The sequence below is a fragment of the Lepidochelys kempii genome, chromosome 8, assembly GCF_965140285.1.
Source record: "Lepidochelys kempii isolate rLepKem1 chromosome 8, rLepKem1.hap1, whole genome shotgun sequence".
Lineage (NCBI taxonomy): Eukaryota > Metazoa > Chordata > Testudines > Cheloniidae > Lepidochelys > Lepidochelys kempii.
The window spans coordinates 14,398,950-14,422,151 of NC_136387.1; the positions used below are offsets into that span (position 1 = coordinate 14,398,950).

Here is a 23,202-nt window from a genome sequence, read left to right on the forward strand (position 1 = left end):
AAATGCTAATGAAAAAATACCAGTGGGATATGTTCCTAAGTAAATCTTTCAAGACAAAGTTCTCCATCATGTTGTGTCTAAACAGAGAAGTAAACTGAATATTGGCGAAGAATTGGTCTTCCTCAATCCAAAAGCCTACCAGGGAGGTAGGCATTGAGAAAGAGAGAGAGATAATATAATCCTGCACTTTAATTGTCCTTAACAATAAATTACAATATTGAAGATAAGGACAATGACTACTACATTATGTCTAACTGCTTGACTTCTAGACTCTGCTCAGGAACCTGGAACAAGTAACATAACTAAACTCTTGCATTATACCATTGTGCCACAACTGTTGCAGATCTGTGTTTCATTGGTACAAGTAAATAAGACTATTGCAAACCTCCTTGTTGATCAGATAATACAAGTGTGCAGATAAGGGAAGAAATCATCTTCATAGATTTATTAATTCCCTTTTTTCAAGCTGGAGCTTCATCCAGTTACGATCCTTGACTAAACTAGAGTGGTAAATAGCTAGGAAAGATCTAGGATTAAAGTCAAAAACACAAAATCATCAAAAATTATAAAGATCATTCACTGCACTGCCCTTGAAAGACTGTGTGGTAGGAATACTTTTTATGTTTTGGAAGACTGAACATTGATTTACATTACAAGGAATAATTTTGATTGATTACATCACAATCAGTTGTAATATCTTCTTATTCCTAGAACAAAGCATTGTGGTGAGCAATATCAACGTATTACATTAAATGCTAACCTCTTAATATAAATATTAGGGCTGTCAAGCGATTAAAAAAAGTATCGTGCCATTAATCGCACTGTTAAAGAATAATGGATTACCATTAATTTAAATATTTTTGGATGTTTTTTCTACATTTTAAAATATATTGATTTCAATTACAACTTGGAATACAAAGTGTACAGTGCTCACTTTATATTTATTTTTGATAACAGTTATTTGCAATGTAACAAAAGAAATAGTATTTTTTCAATTCCCCTAACACAAGTACTGTAGTGCAATCTCTTTATCATGAAAGTTGAACTTACAAACATAGAATTATGTACAAAAAACCTGCATTCCATTCAAAAATAAAACATTGTAAAATTTTAGAGCCTGCAAGTCCACTCAGTCCTACTTCTTGTTCAGCCAATCGCTCAGACTAACAAGTTGGTTTACTTTTGCAGGAGATAATGCTGCCCGCTTCTTGTTTACAATGTCACCTGAAAGTGAGAAAGTGGTACTGCTGCAGCCAGCGTCACAAGATATTTACATGCCGCAGGCGCTAAAGATTCATTTGTCCCTTCAGGCTTCAACCACCATTCCAGGGGACATGCGTCCATGCTGATAATGGGTTCTGCTCAATAACAATCCAAAGCAGTGCGGACCGACGCATGTTCATTTTCATTATCTGAGTCAGATGCCACCAGCAGAAGGTTGATTTTCTTTTTTGGTGGTTCGGGTTCTGTAGTTTCTGCATCTGAGTGTTGCTCTTTTAAGACTTCTGAAAGCATGTCCGCACTTCGTCCCTCTCAGATTTTGGAAGGCACTTAAAATTCTTAAATCTTGGGTCAAGTGCTGTAGCTATCTTTAGAAATCTCACATTGGTACCTTCTTTGCATTTTGTCAAATCTAGAGTGAAAGTGTTCTTAAAATGAACATGTGCTGTGTCACCATCCAAGACTGCTAAAACATGAAATATATGGCAGAATGTGGGTAAAACAGAGCAGGGGACATACAATTCTCCCCTAAGGAGTTCAGTCACAAATTTAATTGACACATTTTTTTAAACGAGCATCGTCAGCGTGGAAGCATGTCCTCTGGAATGGTGGCTGAAGCATGAGGGGGCATACGAATGTTTAGCATATCTGACATATAAATACCTTGCAATGCAGGCTACAAAAGTGCCATGCAAATGCCTGTTCTCACTTTCTGGTGACATTGTAAATAAGAAGAGGGCAGCATTATCTTCTGTAAATGGAAACAAACTTGTTTGTCTTAACGATGAAGTGAGCTGTACCTCACGAAAGCTTATGCTCAAATAAATTGGTTAGTCTCTAAGGTGCCACTAGTACTCCTTTTCTTTTTGCGAATACAGACTAACACGGCTGCTACTCTGAAACCTACTTCATATTACATCACTTTACTAGCTTATGTAGCTCACATAAACTCAGAGGTGGGCAAACTTTTTGGCCTGAGGGCCAAATCTGGATATGGAAATTGTATGGTGGGCCATAAATGCTCATGAAATTGGGGGTTGGGTGTAGGAGGGGGTGAGGACTCCAGCTGGGGGTGCGGGCTCTGGGGTAAGGTCAAAAATGAGGAGTTCAGGGTGCGGAAGGGGGCGCTGGGCTGGGGCAGGAGGTTGGGGTGTGGGCTCTAGCTGGGGGTGCAGGCTCTGGGGAGGGGCTGAAAATGAGGGGATGGGGGTGCACGAGGGTGCTCCGGGCTGGGACCAAGGGGTTCGGAGGGCAGGAGGGGAACCGGGCTGGGGCAGGGGCACAGGAGGGGTTCAGAGTGCAGGTTTCGGGTGGTGCTTACCTCAAGCAGCTCCTGGAGGCAGCGGCATGTCCCTCCTCCAGCTCCTAAACAGAGGGGCAGCCAGGTGGCTCTGCATGCTGCCCCATCCCCAGGCACCACCCCTGCAGCTCCCATTGGCCATGGTTCCAGGCCAATTGGAGCTGCGGGGGCAGCACTTGGGGCAGGAGCAGCGTGTGGAGCCCCCGGCTGCCCCTACGCATAGGAGCCGGAGGGAGGACACTCTTCTGTTTTCAGGAGCCGTGCGGCACCGCAGCACATGCAGAGAGGGAGGCAAGCCCCCAACCCCGCTCCCTGGCTGAAGCTCCTGAGCAGGGAAAGCCCCGGACTCTGCTCCCCAGCGGGAGCCTGACGGATGGATTAAAATGTCTGAAGGGCCGGATGTGGCCCCTGGGCCGCAGTTTGCCCACCCCTGCATTAACTGCTTTGGAATAAAGCTCAAGTGCAAACTGTGTTTGGAGAGAGTCTCAGCAGCACAGTACCTTATTCAATGATTTCCAACCTTTCTACAGCTAAATAGCCTGAATTTTTATTGTGTTTTTCAATCATAGCAATACAGATTGTGGACCTCACTTCCCAGTTTGACAAGCTCAAGCTAAAATACTAAAGCTTAAGCATATATGCATAATAAGGGGAGGAGAGTTCTTTGTTTCTGATTTAGGTGACAATCAGCCAATCAAAGACATGCAACCCTTCTTTCTACAAGCAAAAGAAAGAAGTGCTAGATTGTATCCAGCCGCTTCAGGAATGCATAAGGGGAAGGGACAAGAAGCAATCACCTCCCAGACCTCTGAGCAATATAGATATGACAACAGTCCATGCAGACCCAGTCTGAAACTGCCCCAGCAAGTCACTCCGGCTCTCTAGGGTGACAAGTTTTCCTACAAGCCAGACAATGGCCCCCCACCACTTAATGGGCGGTGAGGTCATTCCCCAAGGGTAAAAGTGAACTTTCTTTTATTATGCCCTAGTTTACTATGCCGGTGAACAAATAATTACCTGTGAAATAATAGATGGTTCTTAAACTGTGTCCCAAGGACCACTTGCAGATGGCCCACAAAGTGTTCACAGGTTACATAGTGATGGGAGAAAACCTGGGGGCTTTGGACAGCACACATTGAGCTATCTGTAGAAACAGCTGTTCCTGCTGCCAAGAATGATATCACAGCTGTTTCTACTGTCCATTATTACTAACACTGTCAACTTTAAAATTCCTTGATTAATTGTTAAATCCACTGATTTATTTATTTTTCAATTAATAGAATGTGTGCCGGTTGCATAGCTTTGAGCACATTTACATGATAAATATGGAATTATTTAATTTCTGATACATAGAGTGGCAATAATGAGTCAAAATGTCACCATCCCTTGATAACCAGCAGAATGCAATCACTGACTCAGCTCCACAAAACCATTACACAAATAAGGACTTGCAGGATGAGAGTTGGAGGGGCGGGGAACCCTATTAACAAACTAGCCTTTACCTGAGAGACAGAGACAGAGAGAGAGAGAGAGAGAGAGAGAGGGAGGGAGAGGAGGCGGGGGGGGGGGGTGGAGAGGGAGAGCCTGAGTAAAATGATGGGCATTACACACCATGTCTGGAAGGTCAAACTCTAATTCCAACAGACAGCAAACATTAGTTTTCAGTTTTCAAATTTTACATAATACAAGCACAACCCTGTAATTACACATATTTATATACAAAATGTACAAACAACAAGGCGACAAAACTGCATTTGCAAAAAGCTATGGCCTTCGGATTGACCTATGTTGTAGATCTGAAAGACTCTTAAGAGCTAAACTGTTTAGTACTTTAAACAGACTAATATTTACTCCTTAAGAAAATAAAACGCATCAGTATCACAAACCAGCACCAAAATAAAAATAGCAACTTAATCTACTCTATGAATGATTTAACATTTCATTTCATATTAAGTAGAACTACTGTAAGAGCAAAGAACAGACAGCCAAACAATTCTAAGCACATGTCAATTACGAAAAGGTCAGCAGTTGTCACCTTGTTTACCATTGTGGATGAACATTAATTATTAACCAACACTAGATCAATAATAAGAACAGCCTCCAAGTCCAAACTGCACATAAATTAGTTGAAGGGACGTATTTATTTTGTTTTTTTTTACAGAAGCTAGCCTATTCCAGGGAAATAGTCTAAGAGGAATGAAGAAATGGCCTTGCCGACAATCTCCTTAATTCACAATAGTATTACGGAATAGTGTGCCCTCCTTTAGGCCTGATTTTTTTTTAAATTCACACTCAAATCCTCTTAAAAACATATAGGCATCATCAGTATGTCACAATAAACTTTTGGAACTTTTAACTCTTATAAAACATTTAAGTTACAAAGGAAACCTAATATTATTAAGACAAAATATACTTCAGGGGCATGTAGAGCTATTTAGGACCAAAGTTTCATCTGTCTGAAAACATATAACAATGTGTTCCACTCACCAAATTCACCAAAGGGAAAAGAACACAGCTTCAGTCACTACCACTATACAGCAGAGATATTTAAAGTTTAAATGAAAACGAGAGGTATGTCAACTCAGTTGGCAATGAGAAAGCAACATAGGTAGCACAAGTTAACAACCAGCTCTATTCTCTGAAATGCTGACAGTATTCCTGGCAAGAAGGGAAGTATTACACCAAAGCTGTGATCTCGTGGTCCTCAAGAACCAAGGTAAAACCCAATAATATTTTAACTATTAAGAAGTTATAAACTATGGATAGTAAAATTATAGAAATGTAACACTATAAGTACCTGACCTTTTTTTCAAAGGGAGGCTAAATTAAGATGGATAGTATGTACGTATGGCAAAACTAAATGGATAGCAGGAAGGTAAATCAAGATTTGACAATCAATAATAGTGTGGCAGCCAACAAAGGCACTGCAAGATCTTACAACTGATACATAAAACCGTTATTAAGCTAGGATCAAGACCCTTTTCCCCAAAGGCGACAGGAATCAGCTGGGTGTCCTTGAGGAAGTCATTATATTCTTGACTATTTAACTTCCCCTGTTTCTATCTAAACTGCAAAATTTTGCAAAAAGCACTCCAGTGCACTTACAGTAACGGGTGCAAGTTTTAAGATAAAATTTAAAAACTGCCACTTCATGCAAAATAAATACATTTCAATTAATAGTTTTGAATTAAATTAACCAATGTATTTTCTTGATCTTAAAAACAGCATGCTGCAATCTGTTGACAAACACAGTTTCTGTAGCACTCCAAGCAAGTCAAAACTTATAGACTCATGAATAGCTATAGATGCAGAGGGCCAGCTCCTTGACTCTTCTTAAGCTCCCTTTGTGCCGCTTCAGCAGCTCTAAACAGACTTAAAGTTTGTCTTCACTACCAGGGTAAGTCGACCAAAGTTACGCTATAGCTGGAATCGACGTAGCTTAGGTCGATTTACCACGGTGTCTTCACTGTGTTGTGTCCACAGGGGAAACTCTCCCGTCAACTTATATTACTCTTCTTGGAGAGGTAGTCAGAGTCGACCGGAGTCTGCCATCGATTTAGCGGGTCTTCACTAGACCTGCTAAAATCGACACCCGCTGCATTGATTGCTGTCATAAATATAAAGGGAAGGGTAAACACCTTTAAAATCCCTCCTGGCCAGAGAAAAAACCCTTTCACCTGTAAAGGGTTAAGAAGCTAGGATAACCTTGCTGGCACCTGACCAAAATGACCAATGAGGAGACAAGATACTTTCAAAGCTGGAGGGGGGAGAAACAAAGGTTCTCTCTGTCTGTGTGATGCTTTTGCCGACAACAAAAAAAGAATGGAGTCTTAGAACTTAGTAAGTAATCTAGCTAGATATGCGTTAGATTCTGTTTTGTTTAAATGGCTGAGAAAATGCGCTGTGCTGAATGGAATGTATATTCTTGTTTTTGTGTCTTTTTGTAACTTAAGGTTTTGCCTAGAGGGATTCTCTATGTTTTGGATCTGATTACCCTGTAAGATATTTACCATCCTGATTTTACAGAGGTAATTCTTTTACTTTTTCTTCAATTAAAATTCTTCTTTTAAGAACCTGATTGCTTTTTCATTGTTCTTAAGATCCAAGGGTTTGGGTCTGTGTTCACCTCTGCAAATTGGGGAGGATTTTTATCAAGCCTTCCCCAGGAAAGGGGGTCTAGGGTTTGGGGAGGATTTTGGGGGGAAAGACGTTTCCAAGCGGGCTCTTTCCCTGTTATATATTTGTTAGACGCTTGGTGGTGACAGCAATAAAGTCCAAGGGCAAAAGATAAAATAGTTTGTACCTTGGGGAAGTTTTAACCTAAGCTGGTAAAAATAAGCTTAGGGGGTTTTCATGCAGGTCCCCACATCTGTACCCTAGAGTTCAGAGTGGGGAAGGAACCTTGACAATTGCAGCAGCGTCAATCTCCCCGGTAGTGAAGTTACCGAAAGAGGGTAACTGATGATTCCTGTAGTGTAGGGGTTGTTTCAGGGTGGGCTGGGGACAGGCAGGGTGTTTGTCAGGGATAGGAACGGGCAGAGTTGGAGCACAACATGCTCCAGTAATCCTTCTTGGCAGATCAGCTCCTTGAGGGCTATTACTTGCCAGTGTGTGTAAGTGCAGCCCTGAGATGACCCAAACTTGGGCCAGTTCAACATCTAGCAGGTCCCTGAATTTGGGGAAGAACCATAAACAATGCCTACCTCCTCAAGTGCAGTGTTTTGCTCCAGATCTAACCCTATCTCTTTATCTAGAGAGAGAGATATTCTAATACTCTAGGAGGCATTCATATAATGTCACTGGTTTTGTTTTCATGTTCTGTTAGAATAAAATATTCACTGCATTGATTAAACAAAACTACAATAGTGAAGTCTGAAATTACAGCAAAAGCAATTAATAAAACCAAACTTTTTAAACAAAGTCAAGGTGTTTGAGTGAACTACCCTGTGGCTGTGTGAACTCTTCCCTGCACAAGTGAAAAGCTGCTTGTGAACTGTACCCTGAAGTTTCTTCCACAGATACTGGAAATTAGTTGAGCCATACTTGTTCGCTTAGAGGATCAAATGGGTTAGGTTTGAGATTAAATGTGATTATTTCACACAGCTCTGCTTAACTCTTTGCTAGGGAAGCATTACAAGAAATGAAACACTGAGTTTTATCCATAAGAGAAAGAAAATATCTGGCTTAAAGTTGACCATCTGATGGGTCTTATTGCTACTATGAAACCATTTATACATATAAAATGAGAACACAGTCAGCTGTGGTCATTCACTTGATGTTATAGACACAGGCACAACACCATGGACAGTCAGTTTGAAAGCTCTGTCTACATTTGTTGTTCTAGCAATGATGCGGGGAAGTCTTAGATTACTTATTTTCATTTGTTTGTGAAATCAATTAAGGGTTTAATGCTATACAGTTAGAGACATTCTCATAGACAGCAATAATTTTCTGCTGATCTAGAATTCAACAGGGGAGTGTTTTTTTTCCTGTTTAACATCCTGGAGAGAGAAAGAGCTGGGACGAGCAAAACTCCTTTTCAACACTATAGCATGGAGAAATCTAAACCATGTTAACAAAACTTGCAAAAGAGGTAACAAAACTTTCCACTGTTCTCAATCTCCACTTCTTATCCTCTTCTGACCTCTACTTCTGTCATTAGCATCACACCAACCGTCGGAAAGAAATGAAAAACATTCTATAAACAAGTTTAAGGTTCTATTAATTCAAATGTTTCATTTCAAGCTTAGGTCACCTTAATCAAACTTTTTGTGTTCAAAACACTATTCTTCTTTTGCTGATGTTAGTTTTGTTGCTGAACTTAAAATGCTACCTCTAGTACACATGGAAGAAGTTTAGTATTCACAAGAAACTAAACTGATTGCCAAAGCCCAATATTATTTTACCAAATATTTTCAGAGTACAAGTTTGTTAAAATAAATTGTTTTCTTCATAGTCGCTCAACCAATACAGTATCTTCATATTTTGTATTTATTGTTTTTAAAAGAAACCCTTAGAACTCCCTAACTTAAACTCTTAAATTGGTTACCATCTTTGCATGATAACTATTAAACTACTGCCAACATTTTAAATAATGAAAACAAGAGATTCTTTATAATGTCAAGACACTATCCCATACTATATGAGCATTGTGCACAGATGGCTGCATTACAAAATATTATGCAATGCTACATCATGAAAATATTATGCAATATTATATTCATACATCAGTAGAATTTTATAAAAACAGTGAAAATATTTTTAAGGGTTTATAAATTTAAGTTGGAATGATCAAACTGCCTACCATCTCTGCAAAGAGAACCAGAATCTCGATAGACATTTCTATGTTTATAATACCTACAAGAAACTGGCCAACTAAAAATACATATGTAAAGAAGATGTGAACATATCTGATACAAATTAAAATAAAACCCAAGTGCGGACATTTTGTTTTCTGCTCACTCTCACCCTTTGTCTGTTGCTTGTCTTCCTAGACTGTAAGGCCCAGAACCTCAAAGGTATGTAGGCCCCTAACTCCCAATGAAATCAATGGGAGTTAGGTGCCAAAAAATCTTTCAGGATCTAGTCCTAAGTGCTTTGGGGACAGGACTGTATCATCCTATATAGGCGCACAGTGCTATAGTTAAAACACTATGGGATCCACCACAGCACAGAAAAACAAAAATAATGATTCCAGTCATCCCTATCTATAGGTTAAACCCACAGGAGAGAGGGAGAAAAATAGTTCTGTGACGGGATGGAGTATACTCCCAGTAGATAATCCACATGGTACATATCCAAAATGTCAGACTCTTAAGGGAATTACAAGAGGCCTAGGCCTCCAAACCACCATGCCCTCCAGCAGTGTGGGCTCCCTCAGGATCGGATAATACAGACTGAGAATACATTATCTTGTCTGAAGTATCTCTGTAGGGACAGATGATGATGTGACACTACTCTGGCCTGCCTATTCCAGCCTGCAAGGTTCCTGGATTCAGATGCCCTCTCTAGGGTCTGGAGTGGGTGGAATGGTGTCACAGAGGATCATTTTCATGCAGGAAGGGTGATCTCTACATAGAGAGCCCCCACTCTCTGCTTGGATGTGACAGGGTAATCTGGACTGATTAATAAAATTAATAAATTAATATACAAAAACAGTTTCCATACTAATGCTTTAGCTGAGTATGCTACTCAATTATTAATTCCTGTATTATTCTAACATATAACTTTCTATTTACCAAACAGATTCTTTTAGAAAATTTTCATAACTTAGATGATATATGTTAATCTACAAACTAGGGCTGTCAAGCGATTTAAAAAATTGTGATTAATTGCGCTGTTAACAACAAAATACCATTTATATAAATATTGTTGGATGTTTTCCACATTTTCAAATATATTGATTTCAATTACAACAGAGAATACAAAGTGTACAGTGCTCACTTTATTTCAAATAATTGCATTGTAAAAAGAAACAGTATTTCAATTCACTTAATAAAAGTACTGTAGTGCAATCCCTGTCATTAAAGTTGAACTTACAAATGTAGAATTATGTACAAGAAATAACTGCATTCAAAAATAAAACAATGTAAAACTTTAGAGCCTACAGGTCCACTCAGTCCTACTTCATGTTCAGCCAATCGCTCAGACAAACAAGTTTGTTTACATTTGCAGGAGATAATGCTGCCCGCTTCTTGTTTACAGTGTCACCTGAAAGTGAGAACAGGCGCTTCAAATGGTACTGTTTCAACTGGTGTTGTAAGGTATTTATGTGTCAGATGCGCTAAAGATTCATATGTCTCTTCATGCTTCAACCACAATTCCAGGGGATATGCGTACATGCTGATGATGGGTTCTGCTCAATAACAATCCAAAGCAGTGCGGACCAACGCATGTTCATTTTCATTATCTGAGTCAGATGCCACCAGCAGAAGGTTGATTTTCTTTTTTGGTGGTTCGGGTTCTGTAGTTTCTGCATCTGAGTGTTGCTCTTTTAAGACTTCTGAAAGCATGTCCACACCTCGTCCCTCTCAGATTTTGGAAGGTGCTTCAGATTCTTAAACCTTGGGTCAAGTGCTGTAGCTATCTTTACAAATCTCACATTGGTACATTCTTTGTGTTATGTCAAATCTGCAGTGAAAGCGTGTCCTCTGGAATGGTGGCTGAAGCATGAAGGGGCATACGAATGTTTAGCATATCTGACATGTATATACCTTGCAATGCTGGCTACAAAAGTGCCATGCGAATGTCTGTTTTCACTTTCAGGTGCATTGTAAATCAGAAGCGGGCAACATTATCTCCTGCAAATGTAAACAAACTTGTTTGTCTTAGCGATGGGCTGCACAGGAAGTAGGACTAAGTGGCCTTGTAGGTTCTAAGTTTGACATTGTTTTGTTTTAGAGTACTGTTATGTAAGGAAAAAAAAATCTAGATTTGTAAGTTGCGCTTTAACGACAAAGAGATTGCACTACAGTACTTGCATGAGGTGAATTGAAAAATACTATTTCTTTTTTTTATCATTTTCACAGTGCAAATATTTGTAATAAGAATAATATAAAGTGAGCACTGTAAACTTTGTATTCTATGTTGTAATTGAAATCAATATATTTGAAAATGTAGAAAAACATCCAAAATATTTAATAAATGTCAATTGGTATTCTATTGTTTAACAGTGTGATTAAAACTGCAATAAATCGTGATTAATTTTTTTTAATCGCGATTAATTTTTTTGAGTTAATCATGCTAGTTAACTGCGGCCCTACTACAAACATGACATTTCAAATTGATTTCTGTTGATAATTTTCTTAACAGACTAAATGCATGTGATGTATATAGAGCAACCTGTAATGATTTTATAACACTATTTCTTGGCTCGATTACTGGGATGGTGCTTTCTGTACGAATATTTTTGTTTAAGTGCTTCTCACTAGGGGGATGTATAGGATGGGTTGGGCAAGGAGGAGGAGATGGAACTAGAGTGTCACCTATCAACTTCCACTTAAAAGGTATTCAGGGCTAATTCCAAAACTGTTAGTTCTGAGGACTCTGGATTAGAAGCTAGGCCTGCCACCATTGTGAGATGATAGTATTTTAGGTAGGAGACACATATACAATCTATTTGTTGTTTTAAAGTCCCTTTTCTCTGTTTTAAAGGCAGCTTATTATTAATATATCATTGGTTACAGGATCCCAAAGGGAGACAACATGGGTGTCTGAAACCCAGTCAGACCTGCAAGCTAAGCAGATGTTACACACAAGGTACTACAGCCAGATCCCAGGGGAAGCATGGAAGAATCATGTGATTCCAGCCTGAGACAGTGACAGCAAAAAGCTCAAGACCTCGGGGACAGAAGTGCAGCTAGCCCTATAACTGTGACACCACACAAACAGCTTCAATTGACAAAAGACGGTTACTCACCTTTGTAACCTTCGAGATGTGTTGCTCATATCCATTCCAATTAGGTGTGCGCACGCCACTTGCATGATTGTTGGAGAATTTTTACCCTAGCAACAACCGGTGGGTCCGCTGTGGAGCCCCCTGGAGTGGCACCTTCATGGCGCTGGATATATACTCCAGCCGACCCAGCGCCTCCTCAGTTTCTTCTGGCCGGCTACTCTGACAGAGGGGAAGAAGGGCGGGTTTGGAACGGATATGAGCAACACATCTTGAAGAACAACAACTACAAAGGTGAGTAACTGTCTTTTCTTTTTCAAGTGCTTGCTCATATCGATTCCAATTAGGTGACTCCCAAGCCTTACCTAGGCAGTGGGGTCGGAGTGAGATGTCGCTGAGTGTAGCACTACTGAACCAAATGCAGCATCGTCTCTGGACTATTGCATAGTGAGAGGCAAAAGTATGCATGGAAGACCAAGTGGCTGCTCTACAGATCTCCTGTATCGGAACCCGTGCCAGGAAAGCGGCTGACGAGGCTTGAGCCCTTGTAGAATGGGCGTTGAGGGGCTTGGCCGGGACACCAGCCAGGTTGTAGCAAGTATGGATACAGGAAGTGATCCAAGAGGAAATGAGCTGTGAGGAGACCGGGAGGCCTTTCATCCGGTCGGCCACTGCAACAAAGAGCTGGGTCGTCTTTCTGAATGGCTTTGTACGCTCAATATAGAAGGAGAGGGTCCTACGAACGTCGACGGAGTGTAGCCATTGCTCTCGCCAAGTAGCGTGCGGCTTTGGGTAGAAGACTGGGAGGAAAATGTCCTCGTTGACATGGAAAGTTGATACCACCTTAGGAAGGAAGGCAGGGTGAGGGCGTAGCTGCACCTTGTCTTTGTGGAAGACCGTGTACGGTGGTTCCGAAGTGAGAGCTCTGATCTCAGATACACACTTTGCTGAAGTGATAGCCACAAGAAAGGCTGTCTTCCAAGAGAGGTACAGAAGTGAGCGTGTGGGCCATTGGCTAGAACGGAGTGACCATAAGTCTGGAAAGACCAAGTTAAGATCCCACGTGGGAACCAGTTGCCGCACCTGCGGGTAGAGACGGTCCAGACCTTTAAGAAATCTACCAACCATAGGGTTGGAGAAGACCGAGCAACTATGTTCTCCTTGGTGGAAAGCCGAAATGGCCGCCAGGTGCACCCTAACAGATGATATAGCCAGACCTTGTTGTTTTAAGGACAGGAGGTAGTCTAGGATGATAGGTACCAACGCCTGCAGGGGTGGCGTGCCATTTTGAGCACACCAGCAGGAGAAATGCTTCCATTTGGCAAGGTATGTGGCTTGAGTGGAGGGTTTTCTGCTACCCAGCAGTACCTGCTGCACCGAGTGGGAGCAGAGGAGCTCCAACTGAGTTAGCCATGCAGCATCCACGCCGTGAGATGGAGTGATTGCAGGTTGGGGTGACAGAGGTGGCTGTGGTCTTGTGAGATCAGGTCTGGCCAAAGCAGGAGTGGAATTGGCGTGTCTACCAATAACTCCAGTAGCGTAGCGCACCAGTGTTGCCTGGGCTACGCCGGGGCGACCAGAATCAGCCGTGCTCTGTCCCTGCGCAACTTGAGCGGGACCTAGTGGACTAACTGGAACGGAGGGAAGGCATAGAACAGTTGTCCCTTTCACGGGAGCAGGAAGGTGTCTGATAGAGAGCCCGGGGAGCACCCCTGGAGAGCAGAATGTTTGGCACTTCCAATTGCTGCGTGACCCAACTTTATATTCACAAATACACTATAACTATAACTACAGCTATACTACACTAACTATAGAACTATACATACTGCGGAAAAGAGAAAATGCTAGGGAAAGTGGAGAACAGCAAAGCCGCGCTCCACAGTTCCAACGACTGTCACGGGTGGTAAGAAGGAACTGAGGGGGGCGCTGGGTCGGCTGGGGTATATATCCAGAGCCATGAAGGCACCACTCCAGTGGGCTCCACAGCCGATCCACCAGGTGTTGCTAGGGTAAAAATTCTCCGACGATCGTGCATGTGGTGCGCGCACACCTAATTGGAATCGATATGAGCAAGCACTCAAAGAAGAACACATGATTATTGGTCAAAATACGTACGAGTATATAGATTAATCCATAATGTAATGCTTGGAGCTTATTCACCTTCCATTCATACCAAGCAACACTGGAACCCTTATATGCTATTACTGAAAATGACTTCATTTTGTCTAGTATGGAGCTGGTAATTTAGTCTGAATATATAATTCACATAGAATAAATATTAAGATTCACTCTTGAGGAATGTGTTTAATTTACATAAGATAATGCACCTGATGAAGTTCAGTCACATTGCAGAAGGAAAGGACAAGACTCTAAAGGTCACATAAAAGTGACCTGAAAATGAGGAAGAATGGAGAGGGAGTGCCCCTGCTGCATCATCATGATGTAGAAACAAAACATGAACATCTCCTCCGACACGAATTGCAAACACTTTTTCCTGTTTGTTTGTTTTTTAAACTGTAAATTCAGGTCCACTCATTTTCTCCCTGAAGACTATTGATCTCTGAAGAACAAGTATATTGATATCACGAGTACTGTCTAAACATGCTTTTCTTGCTTGATTCTGTTAACGTGAATTAATCCAAAAGCTTAAAAAAAGATAGAAGAAAATATCTCTTCTCTAAAGATTAAACACTCCTGCCTCTTTGATCAAGTGCCAACAAAGTTCCCAATGCACTTCCTCTGGTCCTTCAAAAAGAGTTCAAGGAAAAAACAGGAAAGACAAGATTTGACATTCCTAATATTTCTAAAGTTAGAAAAAAAACCTAGCAGCAGAAAAAAAACCTAGCAGCAGAAAAAAAACCCATCAAGCTTTTTATGGATAATGAAGATGGAAAAAATGCATCCATACAATTCTTTCCTTTTGTAGGTCGCATATAAGTCATGTGTTAAGTGGTGTTCAGGGCTGTGCATCAAGTCCTAACTATATTTCACTCTGCATCATAATTCCACTCTTGTTTTTCACACCACCACATTTTTTTTTAATTAATACAAACCTGGACTTTATTTTAGTCTTACAAAAATAAGTGAAAACACAATTGCTAATCTTATGCTGCTCTCTCTGTCACCACTTCTTATGGAGACAAGGGGGGTGAGGTAGTATTTTTTATTGGACCAACTTCTGATGGTGAGAAGCAAGCTTTCAAGCCACACAAAGCTCTTCTTCTGGTCTAGGAAAGGTACTCCTAGTGTCACAGCAAAATGCAAGGTGGAACAGATTGTTTAGCATAAGTAGTATTTTGCTGTGACGTGGAAGTACCTTTCCCAGACCCGAAGAAGTGGCTCAAAAGTTGGTCTCTCTCACCATCAGAAGTTGATCTAATAATCGATATTACTTCACCCATCTTGTCTCTCTAATATCCTGGGACTGTCACAGCTACAACTACACTGAATACCACCACTTCTAACCGTCAGTTTCACCTAGCTCATTGCCAAAGGAGGTGGCGGTGAGGGAAGAAAAGCAGGTGAGATGCACAAAGAATAAGAGTGTAAAATAAAGAAAAAAATGCCAGTGTAGGCCTATTAGTTAAGATTTTTTTAAAACAAATCTGTGCCATAATATAGTAGCTTTATATAAAATTCTGCACTGACCTGAAAAATCAGACATGCACCCAACACCAAACCTACAGTACTTGCTTAAATGTATTACATGGAAGTGAAAGTGGCACAGTAAGGCCTTCATATAAACAAATTACACTAATGATGTACTATTTTACCCTGTTAAATACTAAAAAGGCAAAATGCAGAACGTTACAATACAAATGTTCCCTCCCTGCAAAAAACAAGAAACTTCTGCAATTTTACCTGGTAGATATCTGATAAGCTGCTGCTTCCAGAGTCACTGGCAATGCTACATCCAGACTGGCTGGAAGGGACATGAGTCACTTGTGGATGTGGATTGTCTGTAAGATGCATCTTGGTAAGGTCTGCTGGAAGCTGTGAACAGAAGGAAAAAATAATCTATCATGTATAAATCTAATTTGAACACAAAAGTCACGGAATAAAGCTTTTGCTAAACATTTGATTCAGCCTTCATTTCATAAGGCACATTTGGAGAAAATGTTAACTCGGATCAAGCTCACCCAAACCCTAACAGATTTTAGATTTGATATGACAGAATAGGAAGGATCCTATAAACTCAAGGTCAATCTCTTTAAAAACAAACAAACAAACAAAGATGTACACCACACTACCACAAAAGCAGCATAAAATGACAAATGGGTTATGCTAGCAAGCTAACCAGTAAATGCTGAGAAAAACTATTACTTTCCAAGTTGCAAAGTGAGGACTGAAGGATTCCTGTTTACAAATGCATTCATTTTATTCAAGAATAATTTTATACAAAACATCTTTGCTAAGTTTTTGGTTGTTAAATATTTTTTACCTTTTTAAATTGAACTAAATATACAAGGAGTGTCATACACATTCCTGATAATTAAAATAGAAGCAGCTCTTCAAATGTAACTGTTTTTTAATGTAGGGCTCAATCTTGCAAACACCTCCCACTGAAATCAGTAGAACTACACTCAGCAGTAAGTATTTGCAGAATCTGGCCCACCTGGAGTTCAATGAAATAACTAATCTATTTTATGACACTGTAATAGCCACGGATACCAGATTTGTTTTAAAAACTCATGCTCTCTCAGCTCATTAGAGGGCCACTATGAAACTTGTGACAGGATTGGGTTTTTTAAAATCCAAGATTCCAAGTCTCGAAAAATATATATATATTAAAGTACATTTTCTATATTCTTTGTTAATTCATAAGAATTTTCCCAGTGTAATGGGAGTCCTCACATATGTCCCCCATATTGATTCTGTGGTTCCATTTTTAAAAATCTATTGAGTAAAGAGGTGCATTATAATTTGAACTGAAGCAGTCTGTAGAGACCCCCTTCTGTTGGGGACCGTAGGCACATATAATGAAAAACAATTGCTGCACATATAATGAAAAACAATCCCTGCCACAAAGAGATTACAGTCTAAGTAAGAATGAGCAACACGTTTATTACATAAAATAGAATATTTTATACAACCAATTAATTAAAGGGTGGTACAGTACAAATGTTACTGATTCAGAGTTACATTTACAAGTATTGATAAAAAACTTGTAGCATAAAGAGAAACTGGATCTTCAGCTGTTGGTTGGGTTTAAAATAATTTGATTGAAAAAGTTCATGTAACATATTTATAATGTGCCTATCATTTACTTTTTGAAATCTGAATTATAATAAAAGTAGCACTAGCGAGTTGTCCTACAAATGAGATTGGGAGAACACTCACGCAAGTCAGCATATTTTTCTGTTTCCAAATTGCTACAGGAAGCTGCAGGATCTGTGAAACCTGTATTTCCACCTGTCTGTCTTTAATACCACTTAATTTTACCATAGCTTTTAGTCAACTGGATTCATCTTGTAGGTTCTGAAACAGCCAAAACCTGCAGTGCCATGATACTACCTTTTTATTTCAAAATATCTGACTTGCTCTGGTTTCATCACATCATCATCGAAAAGGAGATATTGGTATAAAATAACTTACTTGCTTCTGTAAATCTATACCTTTCTTTTCACACACAACTGGAAACAGGAACAATTTTCTCAGTTTCAGAAAAACTGAAAAAACATTTTCAAAAGAATCCAATTATGATATTCCCGGGTGTGATCCAGACCATTGAGGGGCTGTGTCACCCTTGCTCTGCAACCTGGGGTGCCTCACAATGCTTTGATGCTGTAGCTCCCAACCTGGGCCCCTCATGGCATGCCAAACAGCGTTAAGCTCACACCCTGAGTGTCTCTTCTGTATAACTGCACCCTGCCAGCAGGCTCCAGTCACACTCTGGTTCCCCACAAGCCGTGGTTACCACTTGTAGGGTGACTCCGAGTCCTGAATTTCCCCCCAAAACCTGTGCTCTGTACTGTCCAGTCCTCTCTTGGGCAGATCAGATATTTTAGGCACACTGCCCCTCTAAGGGGATCATGTTGATCAGTTTGCTATTTTAAATGGAGTTACCCACACAATTCAGTTTAAACACAACACTGGATTAGTTTTGATTAGAGAATAAAACAAGTTTTTTTTAACTGCAAAGATTTTAAGTGAGTACAAGTATAACGCATTTAAGTCAGAAAGGATGACAAGAAAAATAAAGATAAAATGCTTCCTAGTACTAAAACTTAAACTAGACTTTGTTCAAGGTGAATTGCCTTACCACATGTTCCCAGTAACATTGTTGACCAAATTCTCAGGCCAGAATCTGCTCCCAAAATCCAAAGGCTGTTGTCATCTTAGGTAGGGACAGATAGGGAGAGACAAGTTGGGATGTTTTTGCCCTTCATTTTTACAGTTCAGTCACCCTTTGAAATGCATCTTCCTGATGGTTACCCCTAGATTAAGTTCATTGTGCAGGAATACTGCATTGCTGTAGCCCAGACAGGAGGAGATTAAGTCACGTATAGCCAGGTTATCGTCTGCCAGTATAAGTTGGAGTCTCCTTGCCAACATAAGATGGTAGGAAGCATTACTTCCAGATATTACATGAGAGCTCAGCATCAGTGAGGAAACCCGGACCATTCCTAAACTATGGACTGAATTGACCAATTGTGGGTGCATTCCTTCAAGCAATGAAATTGCACTCTAGCTATAACTTTCTAGAAATGTTTTCCTCTGTACATAACCCTTGCTCTGATTTAGCCACGAGCTGATCTCATCCTAGCACTGAGCCACCATTCTGGTGGCAGTGATATAGCTGTATGTGGTGGAGAAGGTTTGGGAAAGGCACTAAGAGTGTCACATATAAATACAAGGTGGAACAGATTGTTTAGCATACGTAGTTAACTCATATTTCAAGGGATTATTCAAGGTGAAATGCCCCGTTTATGCCCCTCCAGTCATAAGGGGGAAAGACGACGGGAGAGAGGAAAGCAGTTGGGGTAGGGGGGAGTGTTAGTGGGTTGTAGATTGTTGTAATAAGCCATAAATAGTGTCTCTATTCAGTCCATGCTATTCAGTATCTGGCAAAGTTATAGGTGAATGATTTTTCACAAAGCAAAAAAGTCCTCATCTTCAAAGGAAACCTGTACAGCACTTTCAAAAGATGAGGCTAGGAGCTTAAATTCATAATTTTGCTAGCCATTAAAAATCATGGACCGAAAAGACACACTGGATTTATGGCTTATTACAACAATCCACTAACATCCTCCCTCCAACTGCCTTTCCCCCCTTCCCCTCCCCAAATGACTGGAGGGGTGTAGCAGGCCACTTTACCTTGAACGGATCCCATATTTGTGCACAATAAGAAAAAAATAAATTGTAGGGAGTTTTAAATAATAGTGCCCACTAGCATTTCTACATTTGCACACATTTCATTAGCAGAATTATATAAATATTCCCCCCCAACCTACTGTCTAGATAAGTGCCTATCTACATATGCAAAATCCCAGATTTCTGTGTACTTATGTGATAAATGCTCTTGCAAAAGTTGACAATATATCTAATTTTAGTCAATGATGACTTGATTTTTCACAGAGTAGTACAATTTCTGATATAAAATAGCATACTATCATATGTCTGATTTCCTGAAATATCAAATTCTTAAATCTCTAAAGCTTGTATTAACTTTATTGACTTTTTCCAAGGAAATTAAAATGCAAGAAACCATGACAATGTTATATTGTGTGACAGAGTTTCGAGGCAAAAAAGTCAAAAAATTTAAAAAATGGTTCTCACAGCCACCTACTTCTGTCCTCTAACTATTAGGAAAATGTACAGTGAGTAATTACACAGTGAAATAATGCATTAACAATTGAAGTACATACAATTTTCAGTGTTATTAAGCAATTTCCCATCTAAACAAAGAAATGAAAAATATCATTTTTTCTCAGAAGGTCTGTCTTGCAGGCAAAGGCCTTCTGTTTTGGCACACAAACCTAGAAATGAAAGCAGTCTGCAAGTCTTCTCAGTGAGCATATGCTACTGAAATGTTCTGAAGGTGGCACACATGCTCTTGAGGAATGAAAAACTGGCATCATATGAAATTCTCTGGACCAACAGCTGAAGCCTGTTAATGAAGCAATGATGGAGGAGGGGAACTGGAGTACAAAACAGTTCAGAATGTGGCAGGATTAGTGAAAATAACATGTACCAAATGCTACCCATTGCCACACCAGAAATACCCACTGAAGGTGAGGACTCCAGGAAGTCCCCTAAGGACTTGGCTTTTACTGTCAATATTACATGGAAGGTGATCAGATACTATGGTGATGAGCAGCATTATAAGAACCTAAGACAGACAGAAGATAGAAGGTAAGAATCATCCACATGATATGCTGGAGCAGTGGAGGAATTCAAAGAGGGAATCAAACTGATGAACTAAGTTAAGAAAGTTCTCAGTGGCTATGTTTTGTACAGCAATGGAGAGCAGCAACATGAGTGTTTGGGGTTGGAGAGGATGAGGAGGATGTTGCAACAATGAAGGAGAGAGATAAGGATTGAGAATCTCCGGCCCCTGTACGCTAGGTAAAAGGAGCCAGAGCAGCAAAAAAGGGGCTCTAAAAGCCCAAGATCTGGCTGGGGGAGCATTCCCTATGTGCAGGAGTTGAGAAAGACTGCCACAGGCGGTCTTCTGAGGACCTCTATACGAACTCTGGCATAGAGGTGGTACCATAAGTAGGAAGGTGTGGAGCCGATAGGCAGCTGGTGAGGGCTGTCTAAGTTATACCAGCAGCCGCTCCTAGAGTAACCCATAACTGGGAGGGTGCAAAGGTGGCCTACAGCCACTCTAGACCTCAGCCACCCTCACTCCTCTAAGATGCACAGTACAGAATCTCACACAAGAACTGGATGAGGCTTTTGCTGTCTGGATGGAGAAAAGCTAGAGATATTGTGGAGGAGGTGTCATATGGGGCTGAATGGAGAGAGAGGTCATATGTCGAGAGACAGATTTGAGAGTAGTCAGCATAAACAAGACAGCTGAAGCCTTAAGCAGACAAGCTAACATGAGAAAAGAAAAGAAAAGAAAAGAAAAGAAAAGAAAAGAAAAGAAAAGAAAAGAAAAGAAAAGAAAAGATGCAGGAATGGAGCCCTGTGAAAATGCAATAGAAAGTGGGAGAGGAGAAGGCCCCATTAAATGAGAGACTTGTCAACTAAAAAGAGTCAAGGAAAGCATTTAAGAGCTTAACTTGATCAATACATGGGGAACTAGAGTACAATTCTGTCCTACACCCCTTCCACCTCCCAGCCCTGCCTGCGCATGCCCCCTACACCAAGGCTTGGAACAGAGTCCTCAGAGTGCAACCCTACAGCTGTCTTGAGGGGTGCCTGAGCCACAGGATCCTTCTGCAGCCAGACACTGAGCTTTTAGGAGGAGGATCACACCACTCTTGTTTAGGAGGTAGTAAATCACACCATTTAAAACAAAACAAGAACTCTTCCCTTTTACATAAGAAATTTCCCTACTCTTCAGTTAATTTGTGCCTCTCTTATTGAATGCAAACATTTTAGTCTGATTTCCCCTGCTAAAATCACAACTGGCTTCAAAATCTCCTAAACCGGTACAAGGTAAGAGATCTATGCATCTAAATATTTTCTGTATAAGATGGAGAGCAATTTTACATTTTAATTGTATTCTCCATCTCTATGCTTGAGCAGCAAGTCTTGGATTCTCCATAAAGCCATGTTCAATACAGGAATGTTTTATATATTTTCCAGTAAGTAAAGTCAGCTATCAGTGTGTGTGTGTGTGTGTGTGTGTGTGTGTGTGTGTGTATATAATGAGCCATTCTTTCAGCAGCTTAATTGGTGAAGTCAGAAAATTCAGAAAAACAACATGCCATTACTGATGGAAACACTGCTACAGATGAAGGGTTCATTTATTTACATAAGTAGTGTAGGCTAAGCATTTCCTTTAAAAGTTCTCTATATTTTAAAAGTCAGTGAATTTAATGCTAGTGAAAGTGACTAACAGCACCAGCTACAGCTATGCAGGATACAAGCAGGTGGTATACAGGCTTCCACAATGATAATCTGCTCATTGTGCCAAGTAGTAATTAAAACCTAAGGGTTGTGATGGATTCTTCATCACTGCCAATTTTAAACCAAGATTGGATGTTTTTCTCAAAAATATGCTCTCGTTCAAACAGGAATTGTTTTGGAGAAGTTCTATGGGTAGTGCTTTGTAGGAGATTAGACTAGATGATCACAAGTGGTCCCTTCTCACCTTAGAATCTATGAACACATTGATTCCTCAGGCTTTATTTTATATAATGTATAATAGAGGTAGCTAGGCATGTATAACACATACAGAAAATCATTGCTCAGACTATATTTTTTTTCTCCATAGACATGGCTACAGCACCTGAGCATAGCAGGTGAAGATAGATACAATAATAAAAAATTAAGCTTATAGAAAGAAAAAACCGAAAACGATTCTTGCATATATAGAGCCTATGTTTACACACACACACACACACACACACACAAAACGTGGCAACATGTGACTATGCATTTGGATCTTTTAAGACACTACACCCACAAAACGAAAATGAAATCTTGTGTACTGTGATGTAAACTTGTCTTCACCCATGGGCTACAAGGAAAATGCCTACCTATCATTGGAAGAGGAATCAAAGCATGAGCAAGGTACTGAACAACACACTGTAAAATCTATAACGTGTATACTGTAATCAAGATAGATTTGGGGTACAACTGCTATACACTCTATAAAATTCAATATTCAATCCTACTATAATAGATTTTGTATTTATGGACCCAAAAACCTAACTGTGTTGTGTTAAAGCTTTTTTTGGGAACTGTTTAGGCCATTACAGATCCACACTTTATGGGAGCCATGCACATCAAACCCAGACCCTAAAAGTCCTTAGGAAATTAAATATTTCTTATAGTACCACAGACTCTAGATGACAAATATTTATGATCTGCTAAATTTTACATAAATATTTATGCAATTGTGAAGACATAAGTGCAAAAATTAGCTTCCTGAAACAGTCAGCACCAAACAAAGGCCTTGGGGGGGGAGGGAAGAGGGGAGACAGTTTATTGTAAAAGTGCTGACAGACTTAACCATAACCTCACAAACAGAACTACCACATTGTTATGGAATAGAGTAACACAGCATTAGTGATATACAACAGAAACCAACCTACGGAACAGACTTGGTTTTGTTCAGTCTTTAGACAGCTTTTTACATGATAAATCAGATGCAATATGCTTTCCACAT

General features: G+C 40.1%; 1 protein-coding gene across 16 annotated transcripts in view; it reads right to left on the reverse strand.

The window, feature by feature from the left end:
• The window catches only part of RAPGEF6 (Rap guanine nucleotide exchange factor 6), a 227,803-nt gene that overhangs the window by 75,781 nt on the left and 128,820 nt on the right, over nucleotides 1–23,202 (reverse strand). For all 16 annotated transcript variants that reach the window (XM_073355612.2, XM_073355616.2, XM_073355615.2 and 13 more), the window contains one exon: nucleotides 15,777–15,908. In XM_073355612.2, coding sequence (XP_073211713.1) covers nucleotides 15,777–15,908 — 132 coding nt within the window. The remainder of the gene's footprint in view (nucleotides 1–15,776; nucleotides 15,909–23,202) is intronic.